Raw genomic sequence first — 24,570 nt, forward strand, 5'->3', positions numbered from 1 at the left:
CCCCCGCCCCCTACCCTGGCCCCAGGCAAACCAGGACAGGTTCTGTGGAGAGCAACAAGGCCTCTTCTTGCTCTGAAGGAGAGAAGAAAAGTCTGTGAGGCGAGACCCTGAGGCTCTGCGTCCCTGCATCCCGTCATTTCACTGCAGACCCTGTTGCTGGCCTGTGGAAGGCGAAAATAGACACTTGTGCCGAGAAGTGACCAGTAAAACAGGGCGTGGCCTCAGGCGAGCAGAAATGACTGTGGATACAATTCTCACTAGCAGGAAGTCGCCAAGACCTGTGGTTTCTTCTTCCTTCTGCCTGGTGAGAAAGGAAGCCTCCACCTGAATGGCTGGTCAAGCAGAGACCTATGTCGGCAGCAGGGGCCTTGACCAGAGTTGGGTCTTGCTTCCTTAACCAGATATCCCGCTTCTGCGATGGGTCACAGGTCCTGACAAGGATTCAGGACAAAAGAGAAAGAAGGTTTCCAGGAAACTTTGAAGCCAAGGTCAGGATCAGGACAAGCCCTATGATGGGTAATAGTTGGTCAAAGATTGGAGTCAAGGTGATGGACCCGCCCATAATTAGGTGTTCGTTGTGTTAACTCTTGGTCTTTGTAGATCGCCTTCCAATGGAGTGTTCTTTACTCTTACAGTAATCTTTTTGTTTTTTAAACCTAGGAAACTGTCGTTCTAATTCCCCTCTATTAATTGCACTGATCTAAATATGGTGGTTTAGACCTTCTCCCAAGGCAATATGGGGCAGCTCACTGGCCACAAGCTCAGGTTTTAAGAGAAAGAAAATAAAACTCCAAATATTAGATGTGGAACCCTAAACTTACAAAGGGACGGTGGTGGCCCGCAGCACCAGACTCCTACCCACCTCAGTTGGCTAAAACCAAATTAGGTAATTTCATTCTTTCCCTGAGGCCAGGAATAGATAATTAATGAATAATCTATTATGCTGGTTTGTACCATACCCAATTTGGGTTTGTTTCATTCACCCTGCAGCTAACTCTTGTCCTGTAATGATGCAGGGCTGGGCTACGAAGACAGGCCTTTGGGGGCAGGGGGGAAATTCTCTGTGTCTGTGTGTGTCTCTCTACCTCTTTCTCTCACTCATATGCATACAACCAGGTCAGAGAGGAGCAAGTGGCAGGAGGAGGGGAACCTGGGTCAAGCCTTGGCGTCTGCCTCCCACCTCCACAGCATCCTTCCACTGCTCCTATTAATGTGATCTTGGTTGAATCACTTCCCTGGCACCTCAGTTTTGCCATCATCAAATGAAACACCCACCTCCACTTACCTGGCAGGAGAGCTGAAGGAATGGGACAGACAGCAAGCCTTCCCGCTGTCAGGCATTGAGAAGTAAACCCAGTGGGACATTAAACCAAGAGATGACTAAATGCTTTGGGGGGGCAGGGAATTCGAGGTCCACAAAGCCTAATCCCATGGCATCGGGCCCGCTAACCACACGTGGAATAGCAGCACAAGTGATGCCACCCCCTGCTTGGTGCCCCAGTGGGTGGGCCCGCCACACCCAAGAAGACATGCTGCAGCTTTGATGTGGGGCCCAGCTGGATGGCATGAGGCAGGACAGGACTGGTGGCATGGGATAAATCTGGCCCAGATCAGCCTTTCTGGCCCCACCCATGGATGAGGGCCCTTGTGGTGCAGAGGGCCCACTACAGGCTGCATTTCCAGGCAAGTGCCTGCTTGTGGGGGAAATGAGCTGGCGAAACTCCTGCGCTCTGAATTGCTAAGTCCTTAAATTCATGCGTGCACGGATATACACACACAGGCACTGATGCAAATGAATGCCCAAGGAGATGCACACACGCATGCACGCCCATAGAGGAATGCAGTGCTTGTGCACAAATGTGCACACCCAGTGCATTCACATTTGCACAGACTGCACCCGCATATATATGTGCACACTCCCATCCTGTGGGCAGAAGGAGAGATGGCCTGCCTGGTGTGGCCCCATCCCCCACTTCTCTAAGTTTCCTTCCATGGCAACAGGTCTGGAAGAAACTTGGCAGCAGAGATAAGGTGCTGGGGTGAGTAGGGTGGGGTAAAGTGGGGAGAAGGGTTGGGGGCAGAGGGACAGAAGGTCACTGACACAGAGTTTTAGTTTTCTGGCACTGTTCCACAGCCACTGGCCTCATCAGTGGAGGCAAACAGACCTCTTTTTAAAAGGTGTTCACTTAGTTTCCCGAGCCTTGTTTTACTTTATTTATTCTTAGAGGCAGAAGGAGAGAGAGAGAGAGAGAGAGAGAACCTTAAGCAGGTGATGCGGGTCTTGATCTCATGACTGTGAGATCATAACCAGAGCGGAAATCAGGAGCCATATACTCAACCGACTGAGCCACGCAGGCGCCCCTGTTCTAGATCCAGGGTGGATGGGTGTGAAGGAGATTTCCTTCCTCGTTATCAGCGAGAACCTGGAGCTGGAGGCTCTGGGGGGCGGGGCTGTGTTCTACCCCCAGCTCCACAGTTTATAAGCTGTGTACCCTTGGGTGGGTCACTTCCCTTCCCTGCCTCCACCTCCACATCTGTAATGGAGAGCAAGGCAACATCTACCTGTTATGTTCATACTGAGAATAGCACCTGGCACATAGCAAGCACCCGAAACCTGTGAGTTGTCATTGCCCTGGAGGTGACTGAGCTGAAGGAGACTCAATGACCAGGCCTCTTGAGACCCCCTGACCCTGACCCTGGGCTGAGAGCGATCCCCCAGGTGTGGGGTGAAGCTGCAGGCTGTGAAGGGAGGGCATCAGGAGTGGCCAGAGGGGCCAGGGCTGGTGCTGATGGTCAGGTCATGTTGATTTCTGCAGCTGTGACGGGCCCTCTCACCCCACAGCCCACAGCACTTGAGCCGAATAGTGGCTTCTCTCCCCTCCTTGGTTTCTCACTGACAGGTGCCCTCTTCTCTATGCCCTCTGCCCTGTTTCAGCCCAGGCGATCCTCACCTCTGACCGGTTCCACCCTTCCTTGCTGTTGGCAATCCAGAGAATCCACCTAAAAGTGAGCTCTGCTCCTTGATCCCCTGTTTTAACTGCCGCAGCCTCCATTGCCCTCTTTTACACGGCTCCTGAGGTGCTCTGGGTGCTGCCTCCTCGCCCACCTCTTTCCCGCAGTTCCTGTGCCCCGGCCACACTAAGCATGCACAGCCATTTGCCATTTACCGTCGGTTGGGGCTGCGTGGGGCCGCGTGTTAGTCAGGACAGTAGGCTGAGCTTGGGACAGATGGGTCCACGTTCTGAATGGTTCGCTCTGCAGGTTTATTCCTCTGTCACGCCGTATGTCCAGCGTGACTTAGGTAGGGGGAGGTCCTCTGTTCCACACGATCCCTTGGGGAACCAGGATGACGGAATCCGCGTCATCCAGAACATGTGGCCGTCACATCCCTTCAACCAAGGACGAGCGTTCTGGGGGTCCTAGGCAGGTCTGTGTTCCAGCCTTGAAGTGGCACGTACCACTGCCGTCCATGATCCACTGGTGCTAGAATTGATACCGTGACTGCCTAACAACAAGGAGGTAGGGACGTGAGGGGACAAGAGAGCGTCTGATGAGCATCACCATTGGACACAGACAGGCGTGNCCGCTCCCCCCCCCCACCACCAGGGCAGCTGCTGAAGGTAAGGCAGAGCTGGGAGGCCTGGAGCTGAGCCTGCTCACGTGCTCCCTACTTTCCTACCCCCAGCCCTGGCCCAGGGCACTTCCTCGCTGCCATCTAATTACCAAGACCCTGGGGACATCTTGGTCCTCGTAGTTTTTTTTTCTGAGAGGACCCCCAGAACCCATTTCCCTCAGGACCCAGTGCAGAGGAAAGCTGTGCTGCTCCTTAGCAAGTGGTGGCTGGCGAGAGCCCTTCCTGATCCTATTTCCCTTATCGAGTTGGCCACTAGGAAGCTTGGACCCAAGTCTGAAGTGCACTGTGTGGAGGACCTGGCAACACACGTTCAGTGCCTTACCTTCCCCCTAAATATCAGGTGACCTCTGTGCTCCTGAGTGTTCCCTCTGTCCCCATTTCTTCACCAAGGCTTTTCCATTTGCTCCTATCTTCTGTACTTTCCATGCCCACACGGTTTCTTACATCCTTTCTGGGATCAGACAGACATTAGTCAGTCTGTCCCTGTATTCTGTATGGCTTCCTGTAGCTCTGGCAAAAGCACCTCCCAAAAGGAGAGTTGAAATGTCCGAGCTTCACGGGACAGGTCTGGTGGGCTTCCTGTAAAGGGTTTCGCTCATGGGTCAGACCCCTGATCACCGTGACCTCTTGTGTCTTTGAACTGAACACAGAGCAAGTGCCTTCTTTGGTCCTGACCCTGTGGGTGCCCAGCCAAACATACCTGCCCTTGGGAAGTTCCTAGGGCCCGGGGTGGGCAGAGCTCTATGCTGGGTGCTCCCGGAGCAGAGCCCCAGACCTTTCTCTGAGGAGCCTGCAAGCAGTAGAGGAGAGGAGCCCTGACCCCAGACTGAGGAACCAGAGCTGAGAGTGTCAAGGGTGCGAGGGCAGCAAGGAGACACAGCAGGTTGGGGCAGGAGAGAGAATCAGAGATCTGCTACTGGCGGTGTCATGGAAGGACTCCAGAGGAGGGCGCTGGAGCTGGAGAAGGGGGTGGACTTGTGGAGACGGGTACAGGGGACACGGGGTGGGGAAGGGCAGGCTGAGCAGAGGGGGAAGGCAAAGAGGGGAGGACCCAGAGGACTGGAAATGCAGGAGCAGGTGGGGGGTGGGGGAGGCTCTTTATCTGGAAAGTATCCTTTAGAAGATGAGCAAAGAAAGTTGAATCTTGGAATATGCAGGGCGGGACCTCACCTTGCCTTAAATGCCAGATTGGGTTCAGCGCCAGTGAATCGGGAGTGTCCAAAGGTGACCTCAGGAGGGGGGTGAGGAATACAGCAGGGCTTGGTCCAGAAGGATCTCTCTGGCCTAGCTGAGGAGCGTGGAGAGAAAGGCCCGTTGGGGTCAGAGACTGGGGTCAGGGGTTAATATGGGCGGCAGCAGAGCTGAGAGGCTGCACGTGTGTGTGTTTGACCACTGATGAGGCCGAGACCCCCTTTTGCCATTCATGACCGAGCCCTGCCCCCCCTCTAGCTGTGCTCTCTTTACTCACGTCATCCGATTTACTGTGTGTGTGTGTGTGTGCGTGTGCGTGTGCGTGCGTGTGCACGTGTGTGTGTTTAACATCACCTTGTTAATCCTACTAAGCCACATGTAGTTTCCCAAACATTCCATTTTTGCTTCTGTCTCCGGGCCTTTGCTTAGGCTGTTCCATCTGCCTGGGATACCTTCCCCCCACCTTACCTCTGTCCTGTCAACACAGCCAACTCCTCCTCATCCTTCAAATCACAGCTCGCATGTCACTTCCCCTGGGAAGCCTGCGCTGATTGCCATGCACAAACCTCCATTATTACCTATAGGACACTGGGTCTCAGTAGCCCCGGCTCCCCTAGTGGCCTCACTCACAGGACTCTTCGCTCCTGTAAGGCCGGGCTCATGCTCACTCTCTCCAAACCCCCAGTGCCAGGGACAGGGCCCCGTCGTCCAGTGGTGCTCAGTAGACAGAGTGAACAACTACAGGGCTGGATGAGGAGCTGGAGAAGTTCAAGACGCCTGGATGATAATGTAGTGGGAGTAATTATTACCGTAGATCAAGGGACCTTGATGTATCATGTAATTTAGTCCTCATGACAAGTCTAGGAGACAGATGACTTTATTATCCCCATTGTACAGATGAGAAAACTGAGACCTCAGAGGTTAAGTCACTTGCTCACCCAGCTGGTAAGAGGCAGAGCTGGAATTAGAGCCCAGGCAGGCTGGCTCCAGGGGACCCAGTGTGACCCACTTAGCTGCACTGAGTGGTGCAGGGTGGCTGGGCTCCCTGCTGAGATGGTGGAGAGGGAGGGAACCTGGTGGGTTCTCTCCCTGGCATGGTCTGCCTTTTGTGTTCATGCTTGAAGAGATGACAGGCAAACAGGCCAGCGATAACCATATACCGTCTCACCAGACCCACAGAAGTAGCCACAGTAACAGTCTGTTCATGTGGTTGCCCTTCATAGCGCACCATCCACACAGAACTGACCGCTGGGCTGGTTGTGCCCTCTCAAGGTGAGCTCCCGCAGGGCCCCGCCATCAGGGCAGGGAGCCTCATGCCCCTTCTGTCCTGTGTGTCCCCACAGATGTCATGGCATCCCCAGTACCGGAGCTCCAAGTTCCGCCACGTCTTCGGCAAACCGGCCAGCAAGGAGAATTGCTACGACTCGGTGCCCATCACCCACAGCGTCCATGACAATCACTTCTGCGCTGTGAACCCCCATTTCATTGCAGTCGTGACTGAGTGCGCTGGTGGGGGGGCCTTCCTCGTCATTCCCTTGAATCAGGTAAGATTGCCTGCTAAGCCCCAGGTCCAAGCAGCCCTCTGGAGGCAGTACAGACGGAGGGGAAGTAGAAAGAACCTGGGTTTCTGGTCTCTTATGTGGGTTCAGATCCTAACCCTGCCTGTTACCAGCCATGTGATCTTGAGTCATGTCACTTCTTTGAGCTTTGGTTTCCTCATTGAGAAAAAAAAAAAAAAAACCCTGTCCTGGGATTTCAGCTTCTAGCTTTAGCTACCCTACTCCTAAGACCACTCCTCCACCCCACTGCAAAATAATTCACTGCTGAAGAAACTGTAATTTGTAATGCATTGCTGGGCTCACAAGATGTTGGGGAAATCTCCAAGGCCACCTCCCCTCCCCAGCAAAGAGAAACAAATCTTGAGCCAAAAACCTAACTGGGAGAGGTAAGCAGGGAGCAAACAGAAAGAACAAGCTTGTCCTGTCGGCACATGTTAACAGTGTAGGTTAGACCATGTGCAACTGTTGATATTTAAGTTTTTTAACCCAGAAGTGGTAGTTTGGTGTAACTTAACCTAATAGCAGACCTTGTCAGGACACCAAGCCTGAATCTTCTTAGGGCTGAACCTGCAAAAGAGGTAGAGGGACCCTGGTTGGTAGAGCCTCTGGCTCACAGCAGAGGCAGGTAGGAAGTTTCTCTGGAGGAAGACATCACCTGTGTAGACAGGACTGCTACAGAGGTCGATCAGGGAGGGTCATAATCTGAGATCACCAAGCATGTGAGCCACCACGAAGAAGAGTCGGCTGAGGGCAGACTTAGACCCCCCCTCACAAAGGACTTCTGAAATTAAAGTCATAAACAAAAAATGGAATCTCATAGACCAGGTTTTCTGATCCAAGTGGAACTGAATTAGAAATCAACGTCAAAAGATTAATTTTAACCTCCCATTCACTGGTATCTCACCAGGAGACCCCAGTGAGACTCTACCGCAACCACAGGATTGACAAAAATGTAAAGATCTGACAATAGGAAGTGGTGGCGAGGACATGGAGAGCAGTGTAAACTCTCAGTGTAAACTGTCACATGTGTTTTTTGGTTTTTTGTCACACATGCTTTGAAGCAAAATGTGACAGCTTCTAGGAGAGAGAAACATTCGCATACGTTATGACCCAGAGATTGTACTCCCTGGTATATCCCACGCACTGTGTTTATGTGCATCAGAACACAAATACAAGAATGTGCATAGGAGCGCTGTTCATATTATCACAAAACTGCAAACACTCAAATGTCCAAGGATTGAATAAATAGATGATGGTATCTCCATACTAGGGACTATGCACAATCATGAAAAGGAACAAAGTATATATACATACATACCACAACATGGATGGATCTTCACGACAATTTTGAGGAAAAGAAACCAAACAAATTACAAATATCTCACTCTCTTTACCTAAAGATAGATGCAGACTAAATTAAATTCTGCCTTTAAGGGATGTGTAAGTAGGTAGGAAAATTTTAAGGGAGAGCAAACAAGAGACTATCATGAAATCCAGAATAATTATCACTCCCTGAGGGAGGGGGGTAGTTATGATTGGAGAATGTCTGTGGCGGGGGGGGTGGGGTATTCTTTGTGTTGCTGATAGTTCATGTCTTAACCTGAGAAGAATGCAGATATATGGGTACTTCACTTTCCAGCAATTTATTAAGCTGAACACTTACATTTCATGCCTTTTTTAATATGCTATATGTAATGAAAACACATACATAAGGATGATATGATGTTCATGTGGTTTTTACAGGCAATTTCTATATAACTTCCAAGGAACCGATTATTCCAATCTTTTGCAAACAATTCTAGAGAGCAGAAAAAGAGGGACTTTCTCCCCTCCTTGTTCTATGAGCCACTGTAACTTTGATTCCAAAACCAGACAAGGGCAGAACAAGAAAGGAAAATGACAGAGCAATCTCACTCAAGGTGTATGCGGAATGGCTAACAAACAAAATCCAGCAGTAAATTTAAGAGAGGATACATTCTAACCAAGCTGGGGACAGTTTAATATTAATAAATCTAGAAATGTAAATCATTATTAACTAATGAAGGGAGAAAGCCATATGGTCATCTCCATAAATGCAGAAACATCATTTGATAAAGCTCACTACCCATTCATGATACAAATTCTTAGCAAATCAGGAAAAGAGAATTTCACTAATATAAGAAACAGAATTTTTAAAAACCTTTCATGCAGATTCACCCATTGCTAACATTCTGACAGGCTTACCTTTTATCTCTTTTATATCTTTCTCTCTGTACATGTATGTATAGAAATTTCGTGTCTGGTCCAGAATCCAACTCAGGACCATTCATTGTATTTTGTTGTCATATCTCAAAGTCTACTTTTCATGACACTGACATTTTTAAGCAGGTAAAGTCATTTTGTAGAACATTTTAAAATTTGGATTTTTGAGGGGTGCCTAGGTGGCTGTCAGTTAAGTGTCCAACGTCAGCTCAGGTCATGATCTCATGGTTCTCGGGTTCGAGCCCCGTGTCAGGCTCTGTGCTGACAGCTCAGAGCCTGGAGCCTGCTTCCAATTCAGTGTCTCCGCCTCTGCCCCTTCCCTGCTTGTGCTGTCTCTATCTCTCAAGAATAAAATGTTAGAAAATTTTTTAAAAATAAAAACAAAAATAAAATAAAATAAACGTTCGATTTTTGAAATTGTTTTCTCATGATTAGATTTATATTATATGTTTTGGGCAAGAATATTAAACAACAGGTGTTGGATCCTCAGTTCACAGGTCATGTGACACATGTTGTCAGTTTGTCCCATTATTGGTGATATCAGTGATATTTGATCTCTTTGTTAATATGGTGCAAGCATTCATAAAGTTGGAATGTTAGAAACATCCCTTTAAAATCAGTAGTGAGGTAAAGGTCCTGGCCTGCAAAGTAAACCTGAAAAATAAGGTATAAGGATTGAAATGGAAGACATAAAACCACATTTATTTATAGGTGTAATTGACTACCTAGAAACCCAAAAGTTCACACTTCTGATCAAAGTATTAGAAAAATAATAACAGTATTTGGAAGGTGGCTGGATACAAAAAATCAGAATATAAAAATGAATTGCATTTTTATATACTTAGAACACTTAGAATATGTAAACATTTGCAGTGGAATAAAAGAAGATTGTATACATAGGAGTGAACAACCAAAAGGAGAGAAATACAGAGCACTATTGGAAAACCAATATTAAAGATGACCTAAGTAAATGGAACTGTATACCATGTTCATGAATAGCATCTCCTTCTCCCTCTCCCAAATCTCCGAGGCATTCTCCTTTTAAGGATGTAGTGTACAGTATATTCCTTAGGATACCACACCCTGATTACTTTGAATTAGAGTTATTTGTATTCTTCTACTAGTACCTCCTAAGGTACTTGGAATGGGGACAGGGGATGGAGAATGGCTACTTTGTTGACCTAAATATCACATGTTGGGGATGCAGTTGGTGCTCATAAATTTTCATTGATTGAACAAATTACCCAAAGATTGTTCATCTATATAAATAGGGAGGCTGTCATTGGCAAGGGGAATGACACCAGCAGAGGCATAGAGGTGGGACTGTACATGGAGTGACCAGGGAATAATGCAGGGAACAGCCTGGCCAGAACAAATTAACAGTCTGTGTTGAAGAGGAGGAAGAGAAGTACCCTGGGGAAGTGGATTGGGGCCAGATTAGAAGGGCCTTGAATGCCAGAATGAGAAGTGTGAACTGTATTCTAGAGCTGAAATTTTTCAAGCTAGTGGGGGACAAGTGTAAAATGGGATTTATGAAAGACTTGAAGGTCAGAGCTCAAAGGTCTCCTATGGATGACCCATTTGGCCACTTGTTTTTCTCAAGCTCTGGGTGCCTTAAAAGATTCTATCTGGGGTGCCTGGGTGGCTCAATCGGTTAAGCATCCGACTTCTGCTCAGGTCATGATCTCGTGGTTCATGAGTTTGAGCCCCATGTCTGGCTCTGTGCTGACAGCTCAGAGCCTGGAGTCTGCTTCAGATTCTGTGTCTCCCTCTCTCTCTGTCCCTCCCTCGGTCACACTCTGTCTCTCTCTGTCTCTCAAAAATAAACATTTTAAAAAATCATTTAAAGATTTTATCCATTAAACAGGCTGTATTCTTAACTAATTAGTGTGTTTTTCAGATTTTTATTACTCAGCCTTTTTCAGAAATGTCAGTTTCTTTTTTTTAATGTTTTTATTTATTTATTTTTGAGAGAGACAGGACGAGCACACTAGTCGGGGGGGGAGGGAGAGGGCAGAGAGAGAGAGAATCCCAAGCAGGCTCTGCACTGTCAGCACAGAGCCCAACATGGTGGTGCTCAAACCCACAAACTGTGGGATTATGACCTGAGCTGAAATCAAGAGTCAGATGCTTAACCAACTGAGCCAGGCACCCCCAGAACTATGTTTCTAACTCAATGAACTACTGAGTATAAATAGGTACTGGCAACTGATTTAAGAAAATAAGTTGGTTTGATGTGATGGAGTGTTACCTTCATGGGAAGGGTGGACCTGGTTTAGAAAGATAGGATGATCAGAGGTCTTTCTGAGGAGGCGATGTTTGAGCAGAAAACCACTTGAAACTCTAGAAGCAGAGTATTCAGGTAGCATGAATAGCAAGTGCAAAGGCCCTGAGGTGGGAATGGGTTTGGTATGGGCTCTGAGTTTGGTGTGTTTGAGACAAACTGGTACAGTGTCACAGGGGCAAGAACAATGGGAGGTAAGGTCAGAGAGGGGAGCAGGGTTGGGATTTGCGCACGCTTTGGAAGCCAGGGCAGGAGTCTGACTATTCTGAGTCATTGGAGAGTGGAAACTCACTTGTCCTGTACAGCCTGATCCTGGGTAAAATGTAGGATTCCTTTTGGCCTTTTTGAAATATCTTAAATGGCTCAAGGATACATGTTAATTGCTATTATCACAGATGCCTAGGAATCCAAGCACAGCAGGAGGGAGAAGCCACTAATCTGAGTCTGAGTGTCATGATGCAGACTGATTCCATGGGCCAGAAGTGGGGCCGGGGACTTTGCTTTCCAACAAGTTCCAGGGTTGCCAGATAAAACACAGAATGCCCCGTTGAACTTGAATTTCTCTCTCTCTCTCTCTCTCTCTCTCTCTCTCTCATTCCTTCCTTCTTTTCTTCCTCTCTCTCTCTCTCTCTTTCTTTCCTACAGAGAGAGAGAGAGCTCACACGAGCATGTGCATCCTTGTGTGAGTGGGAGAAGGGCAGAAGGAGAGGGAGAGAGAGAATCTCAAGCAGGCTCTGTGCCCAGTGCAGAGCCCCATACGGGCCTCAGTCTCATGACTGTGAGATCATGACCTGAGCCAAAATCAAGAGTCGACGCTTAACTGACTGAGCCACTCAGGGGCTCCCAAACTTGAATTTCAAATAAACACCAAATAACTTTCTTTTTGCTTATTTTGTTTCTTTTCAATTAAACTTTTTTTGTTTTGAGATCATTGTAGATTCCACATGCAATTTAAGAAATAACATAGAGATTCTGTGAACCCTTTACCCAGTTTCCCCCAAAGGTAACATCTTGCAAGACTAGAGTATCAAAACCATGATAGCGACATAGGTGCAGTCTAGATACGGACGCTGCCACCACCACAAAGATCCCTACGGCTGCTCTAGCCGCTCCTTCCACCTCCACCTTCTCCGTAACCCCTGACAACCACTAATCTGTTCTTTGATTCTTTAAAAAAAATTTTAATGTTATTTATTTTTGAGAGAGAGACAGAGACAGAGTGTGAGTAGGGGAGGGGCAGAGGCGAGGGGGATAGAATCCGAAGCAGGCTCCAGGCTCCAAGCTGTCAGCACAGAGCCCAATGTGGGGCTTGACCTCACAAACGGTGAGATCACAGCCTGAGCCGAAGTCGGAAGCTCATGTTCTCTGTTTCTATCCTTGTGCCATTTTAAGAATGTCACATAGACAGAACCATACAGTATGTAACCTTTTGGACTTGACTTTGATCACTCGGAGTAATTTCCTGTAAATCCATCCAGGTTGTTGCCTGGATCAGTTGCTCACTCTTTTTCATTGCTGAGTAATATTCCGTGGCGGAGGTGCACACCATTTGTTTAACCACACACCCACTGAAAGCCACCGAAATTGTTTCCAGTTTGGGGCTGTTAGGAATAAAGCTGCTATAAACATTCATGTATAGGTTTCTGTGCGAACATAAGTGGGCAAATGCCCACGAGTGCAACTGCTAGGTCCTAAAGTAGCTTTACATGTTTGGGTTTGTAAGAAACTGCCAAGCTCTATTTCAGTACAAGTAAAATATTTCATGGAGCATACTTTTACTGAAAAAGATGTTTTTCTTTTATCTGAAATTTATTTTTTTTTTTTAATTTTTTAATGTTTATTTATTATCGAAAGACAGAGTGCGAGCAGGGGAGGGTCAGAGAGACAGGGAGACAGAATCTGAAACAGGCTCCAGGCTCTGAGCTGTCAGCACAGAGCCCAACACGGGACTTGAACCCACAAACTGTGGAATCATGACCTGAGCCGAAGTCGGTCGCTTAACCAACTGAGCCACCCGGCGCCCCATCGTTTATCTGAAATTTAAATGTCACTCGGCATCCTGTGTTTTCATTCATTAATTATGACATCTGTACTCCCAGGTGGTGCTGATGCTGCTCGTTTACAAACTACATTTTCAGCCGCTAGTCTCTAATCTAGTTCTTTTTGTAATTATGAAAGGATTTCAAACAGAAGAGTAGATAAAAACAATAGAATGAACTCTTCTATTCCCAGATTCTAGAGTTTCCCAGACTTTGCCACTATTGCTTCATCTGTCTTTTGACACCTGCCCCAAGTTATTTTAAAGCAAATCCTGGACATTTTGTTATTTTAACCCTATCCATTTCAGGATGCAATTCTAAAATCTAGAGACATTTTCTGACAAAACGGCAACACCGGGATTGTGGCATGGACAGTAGCTTCTGGGTCGCCTGATTCCCAGGGCATGTGGACATATCCCTGATTGCCTCATAAATGCCTCTTTGTGTGTGGTTCCTTTGAATCAGGGTCCAAGAAGGATCCACGCTTTGCATTTGGTTAATACTGGGTAACCACGGGCAGCCTGCACGAGTAGGACGTGCGTGCTGAGCCTCGGACACAGCACCTCCAGGCAGACAAGCCTGCAGGGCCCTTTCTCATGCGTAACCAAGGACCGTGCTTATGCCCAGCCCTTCGTTAGCCCCGTCTGTAGGAGGTTTTGCCCCATTGTGCACATGAGGATGCTGAGGCTCAGGGAGATGACTTCCCAAAGGACCCTGAGCCCTGAGGGTGAGGACTGGAATGTGGCCCCAACCTGGATGTGGCCACAGGGCCTTGTTCTTGTGTAACTCATCTGGGTGTTGCTTCTCGGTTTGGGCTCTGGTTTACAGGGGCTCCTTGTCAGTTACCAGGGATTCCATCCCAGCCAGGCACAGAAAGGTGTCGGTAAACTAGCCCCATGGAAGGAACAGAGGTACAAGCCAGCTGATTATTTACTGGAGGGGGGACACGAACCTAAGTATCGGAAGGTGCCTGGCCCCCCACAGTCTCCTAGAATTTATTCTCAGAAGGACCAGGCAGCCCCAGGTACCCGGTGACTCTGCAGACAGGCTCCCTCCCTCACTGTGACCCAAGGCAAGCCAGGGCAACAAGGGCTGTGCTCCGGGAACAGGAAGGTGTGGAGATGGGAACAGGAAGGTGTGGAGACGGGCTCGCCCAGAGCCAGGGGACAGGACGGGCCAGATTGGGCTGCTGAGCCTGGGGCCCGGCCTGCAGCAGAGCCACCCCTGGGGGTGCGTAGGGTGGACTTTGTCGTGAGGTGTGGTAGGTGGGGAGGAATGAAAGCAAGGGCCGGCGGAAGCCTGGGGATAGGCCCTGGGAGTGGACCCGATAGGATCAGAGGGGTCAGACTGACACCGTGGTGCCTGGGAGGAGGGGAGGAGCGCCTCACGGCTGTGCCAGTGACCCTGACTGTTTCTCAAGCTTGTGCCTGACCCTGTCACTCCCCAGCTTAGTCCCCTCCCAGAGCTCCCCATTGCCTGCAGGCAAATCCTGCCTTCCTCATCAGGCTTCCCCCTCCGGCCCAGCCAACATTTTGAACCTCCCACCCTCCATGGGACACATTTGTTCCCTCCACACTCAGATTCTCTTACTAGAAATGTAGGGCGCGGGCCAGTTCCAGGGAGGTCCTCAGTGAGAGTCGTGCCCGCTGCCAATGATAACTTACAGTGAGAGGGGGGCAAACGGCAGAGCAGGAAGAGAGAGGAAATATTCCCAGTTGTCAGGGCTCTGCTGCAGACTGGCTCTGTGGCCCTTAGCACATGACTGTCAACCCCTCTGTTCCCCAGCTGCTGCACCATAAATGGGGATGAAGCACCTAGCACGGGCCTGGCACATAAATGACCCCCTAAAGTATGACCCCTGCAGCATTTACAAACCTATTTCTTACAGGTGTGAGAATGTGCTCAGGTTCATTCACTGGAATACAACCTAGGAACCACTTTATTCACCTCGGCACCCTGGCTCCGTCGCCCATCAGTTGTGCAGGGAGAGGTGGGCCTCACACTGAGTATATCCTGGGGCCCCCAAAACATTTTGAGTGATAGTAAAAGTGGATCATGACGATTAGCTCTGACCAGCTTGCACTGGTGAATTCACTGAGAGCTTGCCTCGTACCAGGCACTGTCTTAAAGTGATTTACTTGTACGGGCTCATGGAATCACTCGCACCCTGCGAAGTCCTACTACTGTTGCCATTTTGTAGACGAGGAAACTGAGGCATAGACAGCTGAGGTCTCGTGCCCAGGGTCACATGGTGGTTAAGTGCCATAGCAGGGACTCAAACCCAGGAAGCCTGAGTCGGCGTGCGCGCCTAACCTCTTCTACGCTGCGCAGCCTGCCCCCGCCTCTACCCGTGCCTCCCATGTCCACCCTGGGCTGTCAGAAGGGTCCCTGGAGGTTGGGACACTTTTGCAGGAATGGCTGCACCCCTGTGAGTGCTGGGTGTTGTGGGGATGGCCGCACAGTGGTCCCTCCCCAGCAGCTGAGGTCTGCCTGCCCTGGAATGCCCCCCACCTGCCTAGCTCAGCCTTCTGGGTCCCATAGTTCCGTCCACTCAGGGCAGCCCCTCCGAGACTTGGAAGTGGCATCTCTCCAGGCAGAACAGGCAGCTCCTGCACCCAAGCCGGGGTTCCCTGCAGTCTGCCAGGAGGGCAGGAGTGCCTCCCCTGATTTAGGGCTGTGTCCCCTGTGAATCAGGGGCCTGTCCATGGCTGACTGCTGGCCTAGTGGACTGAAAGGCAAAAGTGGCCTCCTGATTATAAACGTCCCTGTCATGATGGAGCTTTTAGCAGCTCGGTCAATAGCCCATTAGACTGGCTAATAATGTCCATTAATGTCAGACCTCAGTGTAAAACCCTGTTAGGCAGAGCAGCCCGCTGGCCCCAGGGGAGAACGAGCCAGCCCATGTTCTCTGAGAAGGAAGACAATTGTCTGGGGCTGGGGTCTCCACTTTGCAAGGCCTGGAGGGAGCACCGGCCCACCTGAGCATGCCTGGCCCCCAAGCCCCTGCTGAGTCTTGGGCTCAGCTGAGGCTCCACAGTGATCTGAATGGAGCTCCTGGGCAGCCTGCCTCGGGTCAGCCAGGGCCAGCCTGATGATCAGCTCTTCCCAGAAACCTTCAGGACAAAATTGTGGCAGGGCTCTGGGCCAGAGAGCACTTGGGTGTGCATAACGAAAGACCCAGCACTGTTCATGCCCTTTGACCCAGGAAATGATCTAAGAGAAGGAAAGGCTGTATGCAGAAGTGGGGCAGGACACTGAGTCAGAGAGGGCTGAGAGCCCTCAAGGAGGGCAAGTACAGCACAGGCACACCTGGGAGCTACGGTCCTGGGCTGCCGCCCCACTCTGCCCTGTACATTCCCTGTGACCCTGAGCACATCCCTCCAGTGTGGGGCCAGCGAGAGTACTATAATCTATTAGTGATGCCTGCCGGGTGTTGTAATCCATTAGTGATGCCTGCCATGGGGGCAGGATAAGAGAGTTTGCAGTGTTCTTACTGTTCCTGGTCTCTGAGAGCCCTTCAAGATCTGCAGTCTTAGGGGGCACCTGGGTGGCTCAGTCTGTTGGGCGTCCAATTTCGGCTCAGGTCATGATCTCACAGTTCGTGGGTTCCAGCCCCACGTCGGGCTCTGTGCTGACAGCTCAGAGCCTGGAGCCTGTTTCGGATTCTGTGTCTCCCTCTCTCTTTGACCCTCCCTTGCTCACGCTGTCTCTCTCAGAAATAAATTTAAAAAAAAAAAAATGATCTGCAGTCTTAGGGGCACCTGGGTGGCTCAGTCGGTTGAGTGTCTGATTCTTGATTTTGGCTCAGGTCATGATCTCATGGTGTGTGAGTTTGAGCCCTACATCGGGCTTCTCCCTTAACAGCACAGAGCCTGCCTGGGGTTCTTTCTATCTCCCTCTCTCTCTCTCTCTGCCCCTCACCTGCTTCTCTCTCTTTCTCTCTCAAAATAAATAAGTAAACTGAAAAAAAGAAAAGATCTGCAGTTTTATAACACATTTTTGGCTAATCCTGGAAGGACCCATCTTTTCAGAAAGTTTAGAGTTTTGTGTTAACAAATACCTTTAGTTTATTGCAAAATCCACACTGTTTTATAGAAAGTTTGCAAAAATTTAAAACAAGAAACACAGAAGATGGTAAAACCACAATTTATCCCACCATCTAGAGATAACCATGAATAACATTTTAGGGCAGTTCCTTCCATCTTTTTTCCCTCATTTTTTATACACACGCAGGCATGCACGCACACACACATATACACATAATAACAGCTGCTCTTATTTGAGCACTTAACTCTAGGACACCACTGTTTGGCTTTTCATGCACAGTGTTTCATTTTACACTCATAACAGTCCTGCAAGGAAGAGATCATTACTCACATCTTATACATGAGGAAAAAGAGGCTTACAAAATTTGAGCAGGTGCAGGGCACCATCAGATTTTAATTTTTGAAAGCTCACGGACAACAGTGTGCACCATGGCCTGTAGACTAGGTGAGAGGTCGCTGGCTGGAGCGGTGGTCCTGTTGAGATCTGGGGGGTGGGGGGGAGCCATAGGGGCACTTTCTCCCTCCAGCTCTGTGGCTCCCGGAGCAGGGGGCATGCAGCTCTCTTGTTGAGAAGCCCAAATGGAACCCACACATCACTAACATCCGATATGTCCAAATTCTTTGCTTTCCTCTGCCTGAATGTATATGTGAGGGTATAATTTTCTTTTCTGAACCATTCAAGGATAAATTACATATACCTTTGATCTTTACCCCTAACCACTTGAGTGTTCCCTAAAAGTGGGAATATTCTCTTTTATAACCATATTACGTTATCAACTTCACAGATTTTAACATTGTAACAATACTTTAAGCCACCTTTCACATTCCAGTTTATCAAATAATGCCCTGTATAGAGTTTCCCCTCCAGTTTGGGATCCATTCAAGGGTGAGGTGTCTCGTACGCTTTCCTGAGAGGTAAGAGCTGAACTGGGCAGGGTATTTCTGAAGGGGAGCCCAGCACCACGACCTCTGTTGGCAGAGCTACTAAGATGCACGCATAAAGCCTCCATGAGCCAGAGTCTCAGGGTCTGTGTCTACTAGTTTGCCAGAGCGACTGGAAACCCTGTGTCTTATCCCATGGTAGCTGCAGCCTAATTAGCCCAGGTCAGAGATGCCACTGTATCTTTCTTTGCTCGATCTCAACTGGGCACGGTCTCAGTGGATTCTACAGAGTGAAACCACTCTGGAGAGGCGAGGGAAGGAGAGGCGGTGGGTGTTCCTTGAATCCACTCTGTTCCTGAAAGATCTTTTTTGAAGACCCTGAAAGTTTTGGTCCTGCGGAGTCAGATAGTACATCCTGTGCTCCCCAGCACCTTGCATGGGGCCTGTTCCCTACGGATGTCATGCAGATTTGCTGAATGGATGGATGTAGGCCAGTTTCCTTCTCGGCTGTCTCTTCCTCATGAATGGAAAGCTGGACTGCAGAGCATTCGGGTGGGGGGCTTCAGCATCTGCAGTTTGATGGTGGATATGGACAAAGCCTGCTTTGGCAGGCAGAGGGCCTGGGGCCTGTTCTGCCAAGCTGTGCGATGCGATGTGTGACATGAGTGTGCCGGCCGCTGCCAGCCCCGGGGTTCTGTGACTGACTGGGCACGCTTGTGCCATGGCCCAGGAAACCCAGGTCCAAGTGCAGGGCGAGAAGTCTCAGCTTGGGAACTGTGTCCCCTCTGTGCCCAGACAGCGATTCTCAGCAGGCAAAGTGGAAAAGGAAGAAAATGCTCTTTTTTTTCCTTTTTAATTGAAGTATAATTCACATCCCATAAATTTCACCATTTTTTATAAGTATTTATTTATTTTGAGAGAGAGAGAGAAAGCACCTGTCTGTGCACAACGGAGGAGGGCCAGAGAGAAAGGAAGAGCAAGAATCCCAAACAGCCTCCATGCTGTCAGCACAGAGCCCAACCTGGGGCTCAGTGTTTGGTCTCACAAACTGTGAGATCCACGACCTGAGCTGTAACCAAGAGTTGGACGCTCAACCGACCAAGCCCCGCAGGCGCCCCTCACCATTTTAAAATGTACAATTCAGGGGCACCTGGGTGGCTCAGTTGGTTAAGCATCCAACTTCAGATCAGATCATGATCTCATGGTTCAAGAGTTCGAACCCTGTCAGCAAAGAGCCCTCTTCAGATCCTCCATCCCTCTCTCTCTCTCTTTCTCTTTCTCTGCCCCTGCCCCTGCCCCGCTTGTGCTCTCTCTCTCTCTCTCTCTCAAAAATAAATACACATTAAAAAAAGTTTTTAATAAAATAAAGTATACGATTCACAGGCACCTAGGTGGCTCAGTTGGTAGAGTGTTGGACTCTTGATTTTGGCTCAGGTCAGGATCCCAGGTTGAGCCCTGCATTGGGCTCCGTGCTGAGCATGGAGCCTGCGTAAGATTCTCTCTCTCCCTCTTCCCCCTCTCCCACTCATGCATGCTCCCTCTCTCTCTAAACAAACAAACAAATAAATGAATAGGAAATTGAAGTATCAGTAATAAACTACAAATTTAAAAAAAAAAGAAAACAAAAAATAAGATGTACAATTCAGTCGGTTTCTAATGTGGTCACATGGCTGTGCAAACATCACCACTGTCTGATTTCAATACAATTTCATCACCTCACAAGGAAACTCCGCACCCATTAGCAGCCACTCCTTATTACCCCCTCCCCCCGGGTCCCGGGCAACCACTGATCTGCTCTCAGTCTCTATGGACTTCCCTGTTCTGGATCTTTTAGGGTTCTGAATACCGGGTACCAGACGATGTATCCATTTGCTCTAACAATGACACCACATCTGGTACATCACTAATGTGGACTCATGCAATGTGTGGCTTTTTATGTCTGACTTCTCTCACTTAGCACGTTCCCAGGGTTCATCCATGTTGTCGCGTATGTCAGTTCTTTGTTCCTTTTTTGGCTGAAACAATACTCCATTGTATGGATATAGTACATTTTGCCTATCCATTCATCCCTTGATGGACATTTGGGTTGTTTCCACCTTTTGGCTATTATGAATAATGCCGCTACAAACATTGGTGTTCAGGTTTTTCGTAGGCTTGTGTTTTCATTTTTCTTGGGGATATATATACCTAGGAGTGAAATTGCTAGGTCACATGGTAACTCTGTGTTTAACCTTTTAAGGAACTGCCAGAATGTTTTCCAAAGCAGCTGCCCGTGTTTACATTCCCACCAGCAGCGTATGAAGGGAAATATCCTTTTACTGAACACCTACTACGTGCTCGGCACTGTGCTAGACCCTTTCCACACCTCATCTCCTGTGACACTCACGTGAACCTTGTAAATTATCTATTATTGCCCCCATTTTACTGACGAGGACACTGAGGCTCAGGCAAGTGGCGTGACTCCCCCAGCATCACGCCGAGAACAGGGCTAGGGCCTAGATTCACACTCAGTTCTGTCCCTTACATTTTCCTGTCTACTCAGTGATTGCTGACTGCCCGACTGACCGACCAGATGCTTACGTGGAATTAGCCCCCCCTCCTCTCCAACACTCCTGGACACTGTTTTGCAGACAGGAAAGCTGGACCCCCACTACCCAAAGGTCTGCGGGCACAAAGGGAACGTCTTAGACATCAAGTGGAACCCTTTTAATGATTTTGAGATCGCCTCCTGTTCTGAAGACGCCACAGTGAGTATCAGCGCATGAGGCGGTTCCCTTTCCCGAGTTGAGAGGGGTCGGGGCACAGGGAGATGGAATAGTGTCTGCACTTGGCTCTGATGCTCCTGACCCTCGCTGATCCTTCAGGAGGTGAAGTCACTGTGTGCAGAGGGGCTTAGTGAGATTGAGCACGAGAAGTTCTGGGCTCTGGGACTTGGGGTACCACACCTTTAGGGCCTCCTCTCCAGGCCTTCATTCTCCCCGCCTATAGAATGGACATACCAGCTCCCATCCAGCTCATGAAGACCCAGGGAGAGTCCTGTCCCAGCGGAAACGCCCATCTTTGGGGGAAGCTATAAAATGCTTTAAGGAGCATTTTTTATCGTGGCCAGAAAATACTGCAACACTTAATCTCACAGACAGTGGGGAGGGGAGCTTTCAAAGGATAGGAGTGGGATCTTTATATGAATATGGGCACCACAAACTGTCCCAAAAGCTTTAGCCCCACCAACTTTTTTGAGCCCCTGTTCTGTAGCAGGGTCATAATCCCTGCTACCCACAATGTTCAGTGCTATTTATTTATAATTTCTTCTGTTCCCACCTCAAAAATGCAGTGAGTGTGGCTTAAAACAAAAGACACAGATGTGATCAAATGATGAAAATAAGGATAAAAGGCATAGCTAACAGTTTATTGCTCGCCCATTGTGTTCCTGACTCTCAACAACACATACCATTTCAGTCAGTCTTCCCGGCAGCCCCACAAGATAGGATTTTTTTCTTGTGGAGACACTGAGGATCTGAGAGGTGCAGCAGTTTGTCCAGAGTCACACAGTCTGTGGATGCAGAGTGAGGCTTCAGACCGAAGCTTGGTTCCAGAGCCCAGTCTATGTTCACTGAGCTATGCCACTTCCCTAAGTAGCAGTAGCCACAGATGGAGGAAGTGAGGAAACAATACTCAGAACGTTGGCTATGAAGGGTTGCAACTGTAGAGTCCCAGGTTTAGCTCAGAGCTGCCTGGCAGCCAAGGCAAAAAGGGAAATAGAGTGTATTGCGGAACCCTTACTGTCTGGTTGAAGGGAACAGACCAGTTCATCAGGAGAAGCAAGTGGAAAATTCTCTGAGGACCTGTGCCCGTTTCACATAGGGGTTGCTGAGAAGCATAAAGGACAGTATCTGGCAGGACAGTTTCACTGAAGGGGCGGTCAGGCCCTGTGAGAATTTGACCTTGCCTCCAATGATGGGAGAGCGAATATCTGACTTTGTCCCTTGACTCTGACTCCTGAAATACTTGCCTTTTCAGGCCTGCTTTGAAGACTCCCTACAAGGCCTTCATGAAATTCCTACCTCTCCTCATCTCCTGCCACCAGTTTCTTCCCTGATGCCCCCTGGGGGCAGGAGTGAACACAAATCTCTGGGGTGGCAGTGCCTAACCTCAGACCCCGCCCCCCACCATGGAGAGTGCTCAGCTGTCTCCTCCCTGTCCCTACACTGTGGGGCAGGGATGACCCTATAGCCAAGGGTCAGTATGGGGGATGGTGTCCGCACCTCCCAAACAGATGAGCCTGAAGTCCGTCCTCCAGCAGGGGCCAGATAGCGTTCGCCCAACTCGTCGTTTGGAGCCCCTGGCTGGGGCTCCGCNCCTGTGGCAGGGATGACCCTATAGCCAAGGGTCAGTATGGGGGATGGTGTCTGCACCTCCCAGATGAGCCTGAAGTCCGTCCTCCAGCAGGGGCCAGATAGCGTTCGCCCAACTCGTCGTTTGGNCGCACCTCCCAAACAGATGAGCCTGAAGTCCGTCCTCCAGCAGGGGCCAGATAGCGTTCGCCCAACTCGTCGTTTGGAGCCCCTGGCTGGGGCTCCCCTCGAGGGGCCGCCTTCCTGGTTTTAAATCCAGATGACCAGGAAATAAATACTTGTTGAATCGAAAGCAAAGTCTACCTGAAAACCCTGTGTATCTCTGAGGGAAAAGGGACATACAGTCACAGAGGGGCCTGAGAACCCTAAAGGACAACAAAGAATATCAAGTTAGTGCCACCCCCTCTGTAACTGGGAGCTTACCTCCTGCCGAGGAAGGCCCTTCCATCCTCAACAACACTGCTCTGGCAGGACGCCCCAGCCCCTCCTCCCAGGCCCTTACTGTGGAATACGGGCTGTGACCCCATGCAGCCTGGCCTTCTGACCCTTCATCTTTCCTCTTCCAGGCCATCCAAGGGGGCCACTCCAAAGGGAAGAGCTTCTCCCCACCCTGCCCTGCTCCAGAGACTGCACTGACTCCCTGGTGCCCTGACAGTATCGCACCACCTCTTCCTCCTGGCATTTGAGGCTCTAGCCTGGGCCTTTGGGACAAGGAAGGGGTAGACCAGTGCACTTTGAGAGAAATTCTAGGCTGGGAGTCGTATTTGCTCTGACACCCAGCCTGGGAGGCAGGACTGTGGCCCACCCAGCTGCCCACAGCTGAGGTCATTAGGATGGCACAGGTCACCCCGCAGCAGATCTGGAGGTCTGGGCTCCGCTCTGGCAGTGCCAGCCCCTGTTTGGGCTGGAAGACCTTGGCAAAGCCTCTGTCCCTCTGAGCGTTCCCTGCCCCTCGGCTGAGTGAGAGATGGATACGGAGAGCGCTCCGCTGTCCCCTCCACTGGGCACTGCCAGCTCTGGGGGCTTGCGGCGCTGGGGTACCAAGGTGACCCAGGCTAACAGCACTCCCCCCCGGCTATGTCTCCCCTGAAAGATTAAGATCTGGGACATCCCCACGCAGCTGCTGACGAGGAACCTCACGGTCTTCAGGAAGGAGCTGGTGGGCCATGCCCGCAGGGTGGGCCTGGTGGAGTGGCACCCCACGGCCGCCAACATCCTCTTCAGCTCTGGCTACGACTATAAGGTGGGTCCATGCCCTCATTTCCTGGGGCCACCCTAACAGATGAGCCCACTGGGCAGCTTAAGACAACAGAAATTCATCTTTACATTCTTCTGGAGACCAGAAAGCTGAAATCAAGGGATCAGGAGGGCCACGTTCCATCCCAAGGCCTGAGGAAAGCACCCGCCCATGCCTCTTGGGACTTCTGGTGGCCTCACACATTCTTTGGCCTGGAGCTGTGTCACTCCGGCCTGCCTCCAGCTTTACGTGACCTTCTCTGTTTCTGTGTGTCCTGTCCTCTACTTAGAATGCCACTAGTCATTGGTTGTAGGGCCCATGCTAATCTAGTATGACCTCATCATGATTATATCTGCAAAGACCCTGTTTCCTAATAAGGTCACATTCTGAGGCTCCAGGTGGACCTGAATTTGGGAGAGGGGGTACACTGTTCAACCCATTAGTCTGCCTGGAGGGGATGGTTCGGGCTGGGTCCTGTCCAGAGAAGCGTCCCATTGCCCCATCGACTGCCAAGCTGGCAGCCTGTGGGCCCTGTGGATTGGGAAAAGTCACAGGATGGGAGCCCTAGATTCTCTTCCAACCCAGTTTCTGCTTTGCACTGTGAGCTGGGAAAGTCCCTTGTCTTCTCTAGCCTCAGTTTCTCTATCTGAATACAAATGGAGTTGGTGTGACCATAGCCATGGCTCTTAAACTCTTCCCTTCGTAACATGGGGCTTTCTTTCTAGAGGCTCTTTGGGGACCTCTGTGCTGGAGAAAGGACGAGAGGGGAGTGGTTGACAGGGCCTCTTCCCTTCTTTTTTAAAAAAAAATTTTAATGTTTATTTTTTATTTTTGAGAGAGAGACAGAGTGTGAGCAGGGGAGGGGCAGAGAGAGAGGGAGACACAGAATCCAAAGCAGGCCAGGCTCTGAGCTGTCAGCACAGAGCCTGACACGGGGCTCAAACCCACAAACCACAGAGATCATGACCTGAGCCAAAGCTAGACAGTTAACCGACTGAACCACCCAGGCGCCCCAGGGTCTCTTCCCTTCTGATCAGAAGTGCTCTTTTTTCTGTTTGCGTAGGGGTGAGTCTACAGGGCACTGCACGTTATTCTGCACACATAG

General features: G+C 49.7%; 1 protein-coding gene across 1 annotated transcript in view; it reads left to right on the forward strand.

Annotated features, from left to right (window-relative positions):
- The window catches only part of CORO2A (coronin 2A), a 47,117-nt gene that overhangs the window by 15,941 nt on the left and 6,606 nt on the right, over window positions 1–24,570 (forward strand). The window contains exons 2-4 of the mRNA XM_077756111.1: window positions 6,169–6,369; window positions 20,507–20,623; window positions 23,322–23,471. Of these exons, the coding sequence (XP_077612237.1) occupies window positions 6,169–6,369; window positions 20,507–20,623; window positions 23,322–23,471 (468 nt within the window). The remainder of the gene's footprint in view (window positions 1–6,168; window positions 6,370–20,506; window positions 20,624–23,321; window positions 23,472–24,570) is intronic.

The sequence above is a fragment of the Crocuta crocuta genome, unplaced genomic scaffold, assembly GCF_008692635.1.
Source record: "Crocuta crocuta isolate KB4526 unplaced genomic scaffold, BGI_CrCroc_1.0 scaffold431, whole genome shotgun sequence".
Classification (NCBI taxonomy): domain Eukaryota; kingdom Metazoa; phylum Chordata; class Mammalia; order Carnivora; family Hyaenidae; genus Crocuta; species Crocuta crocuta.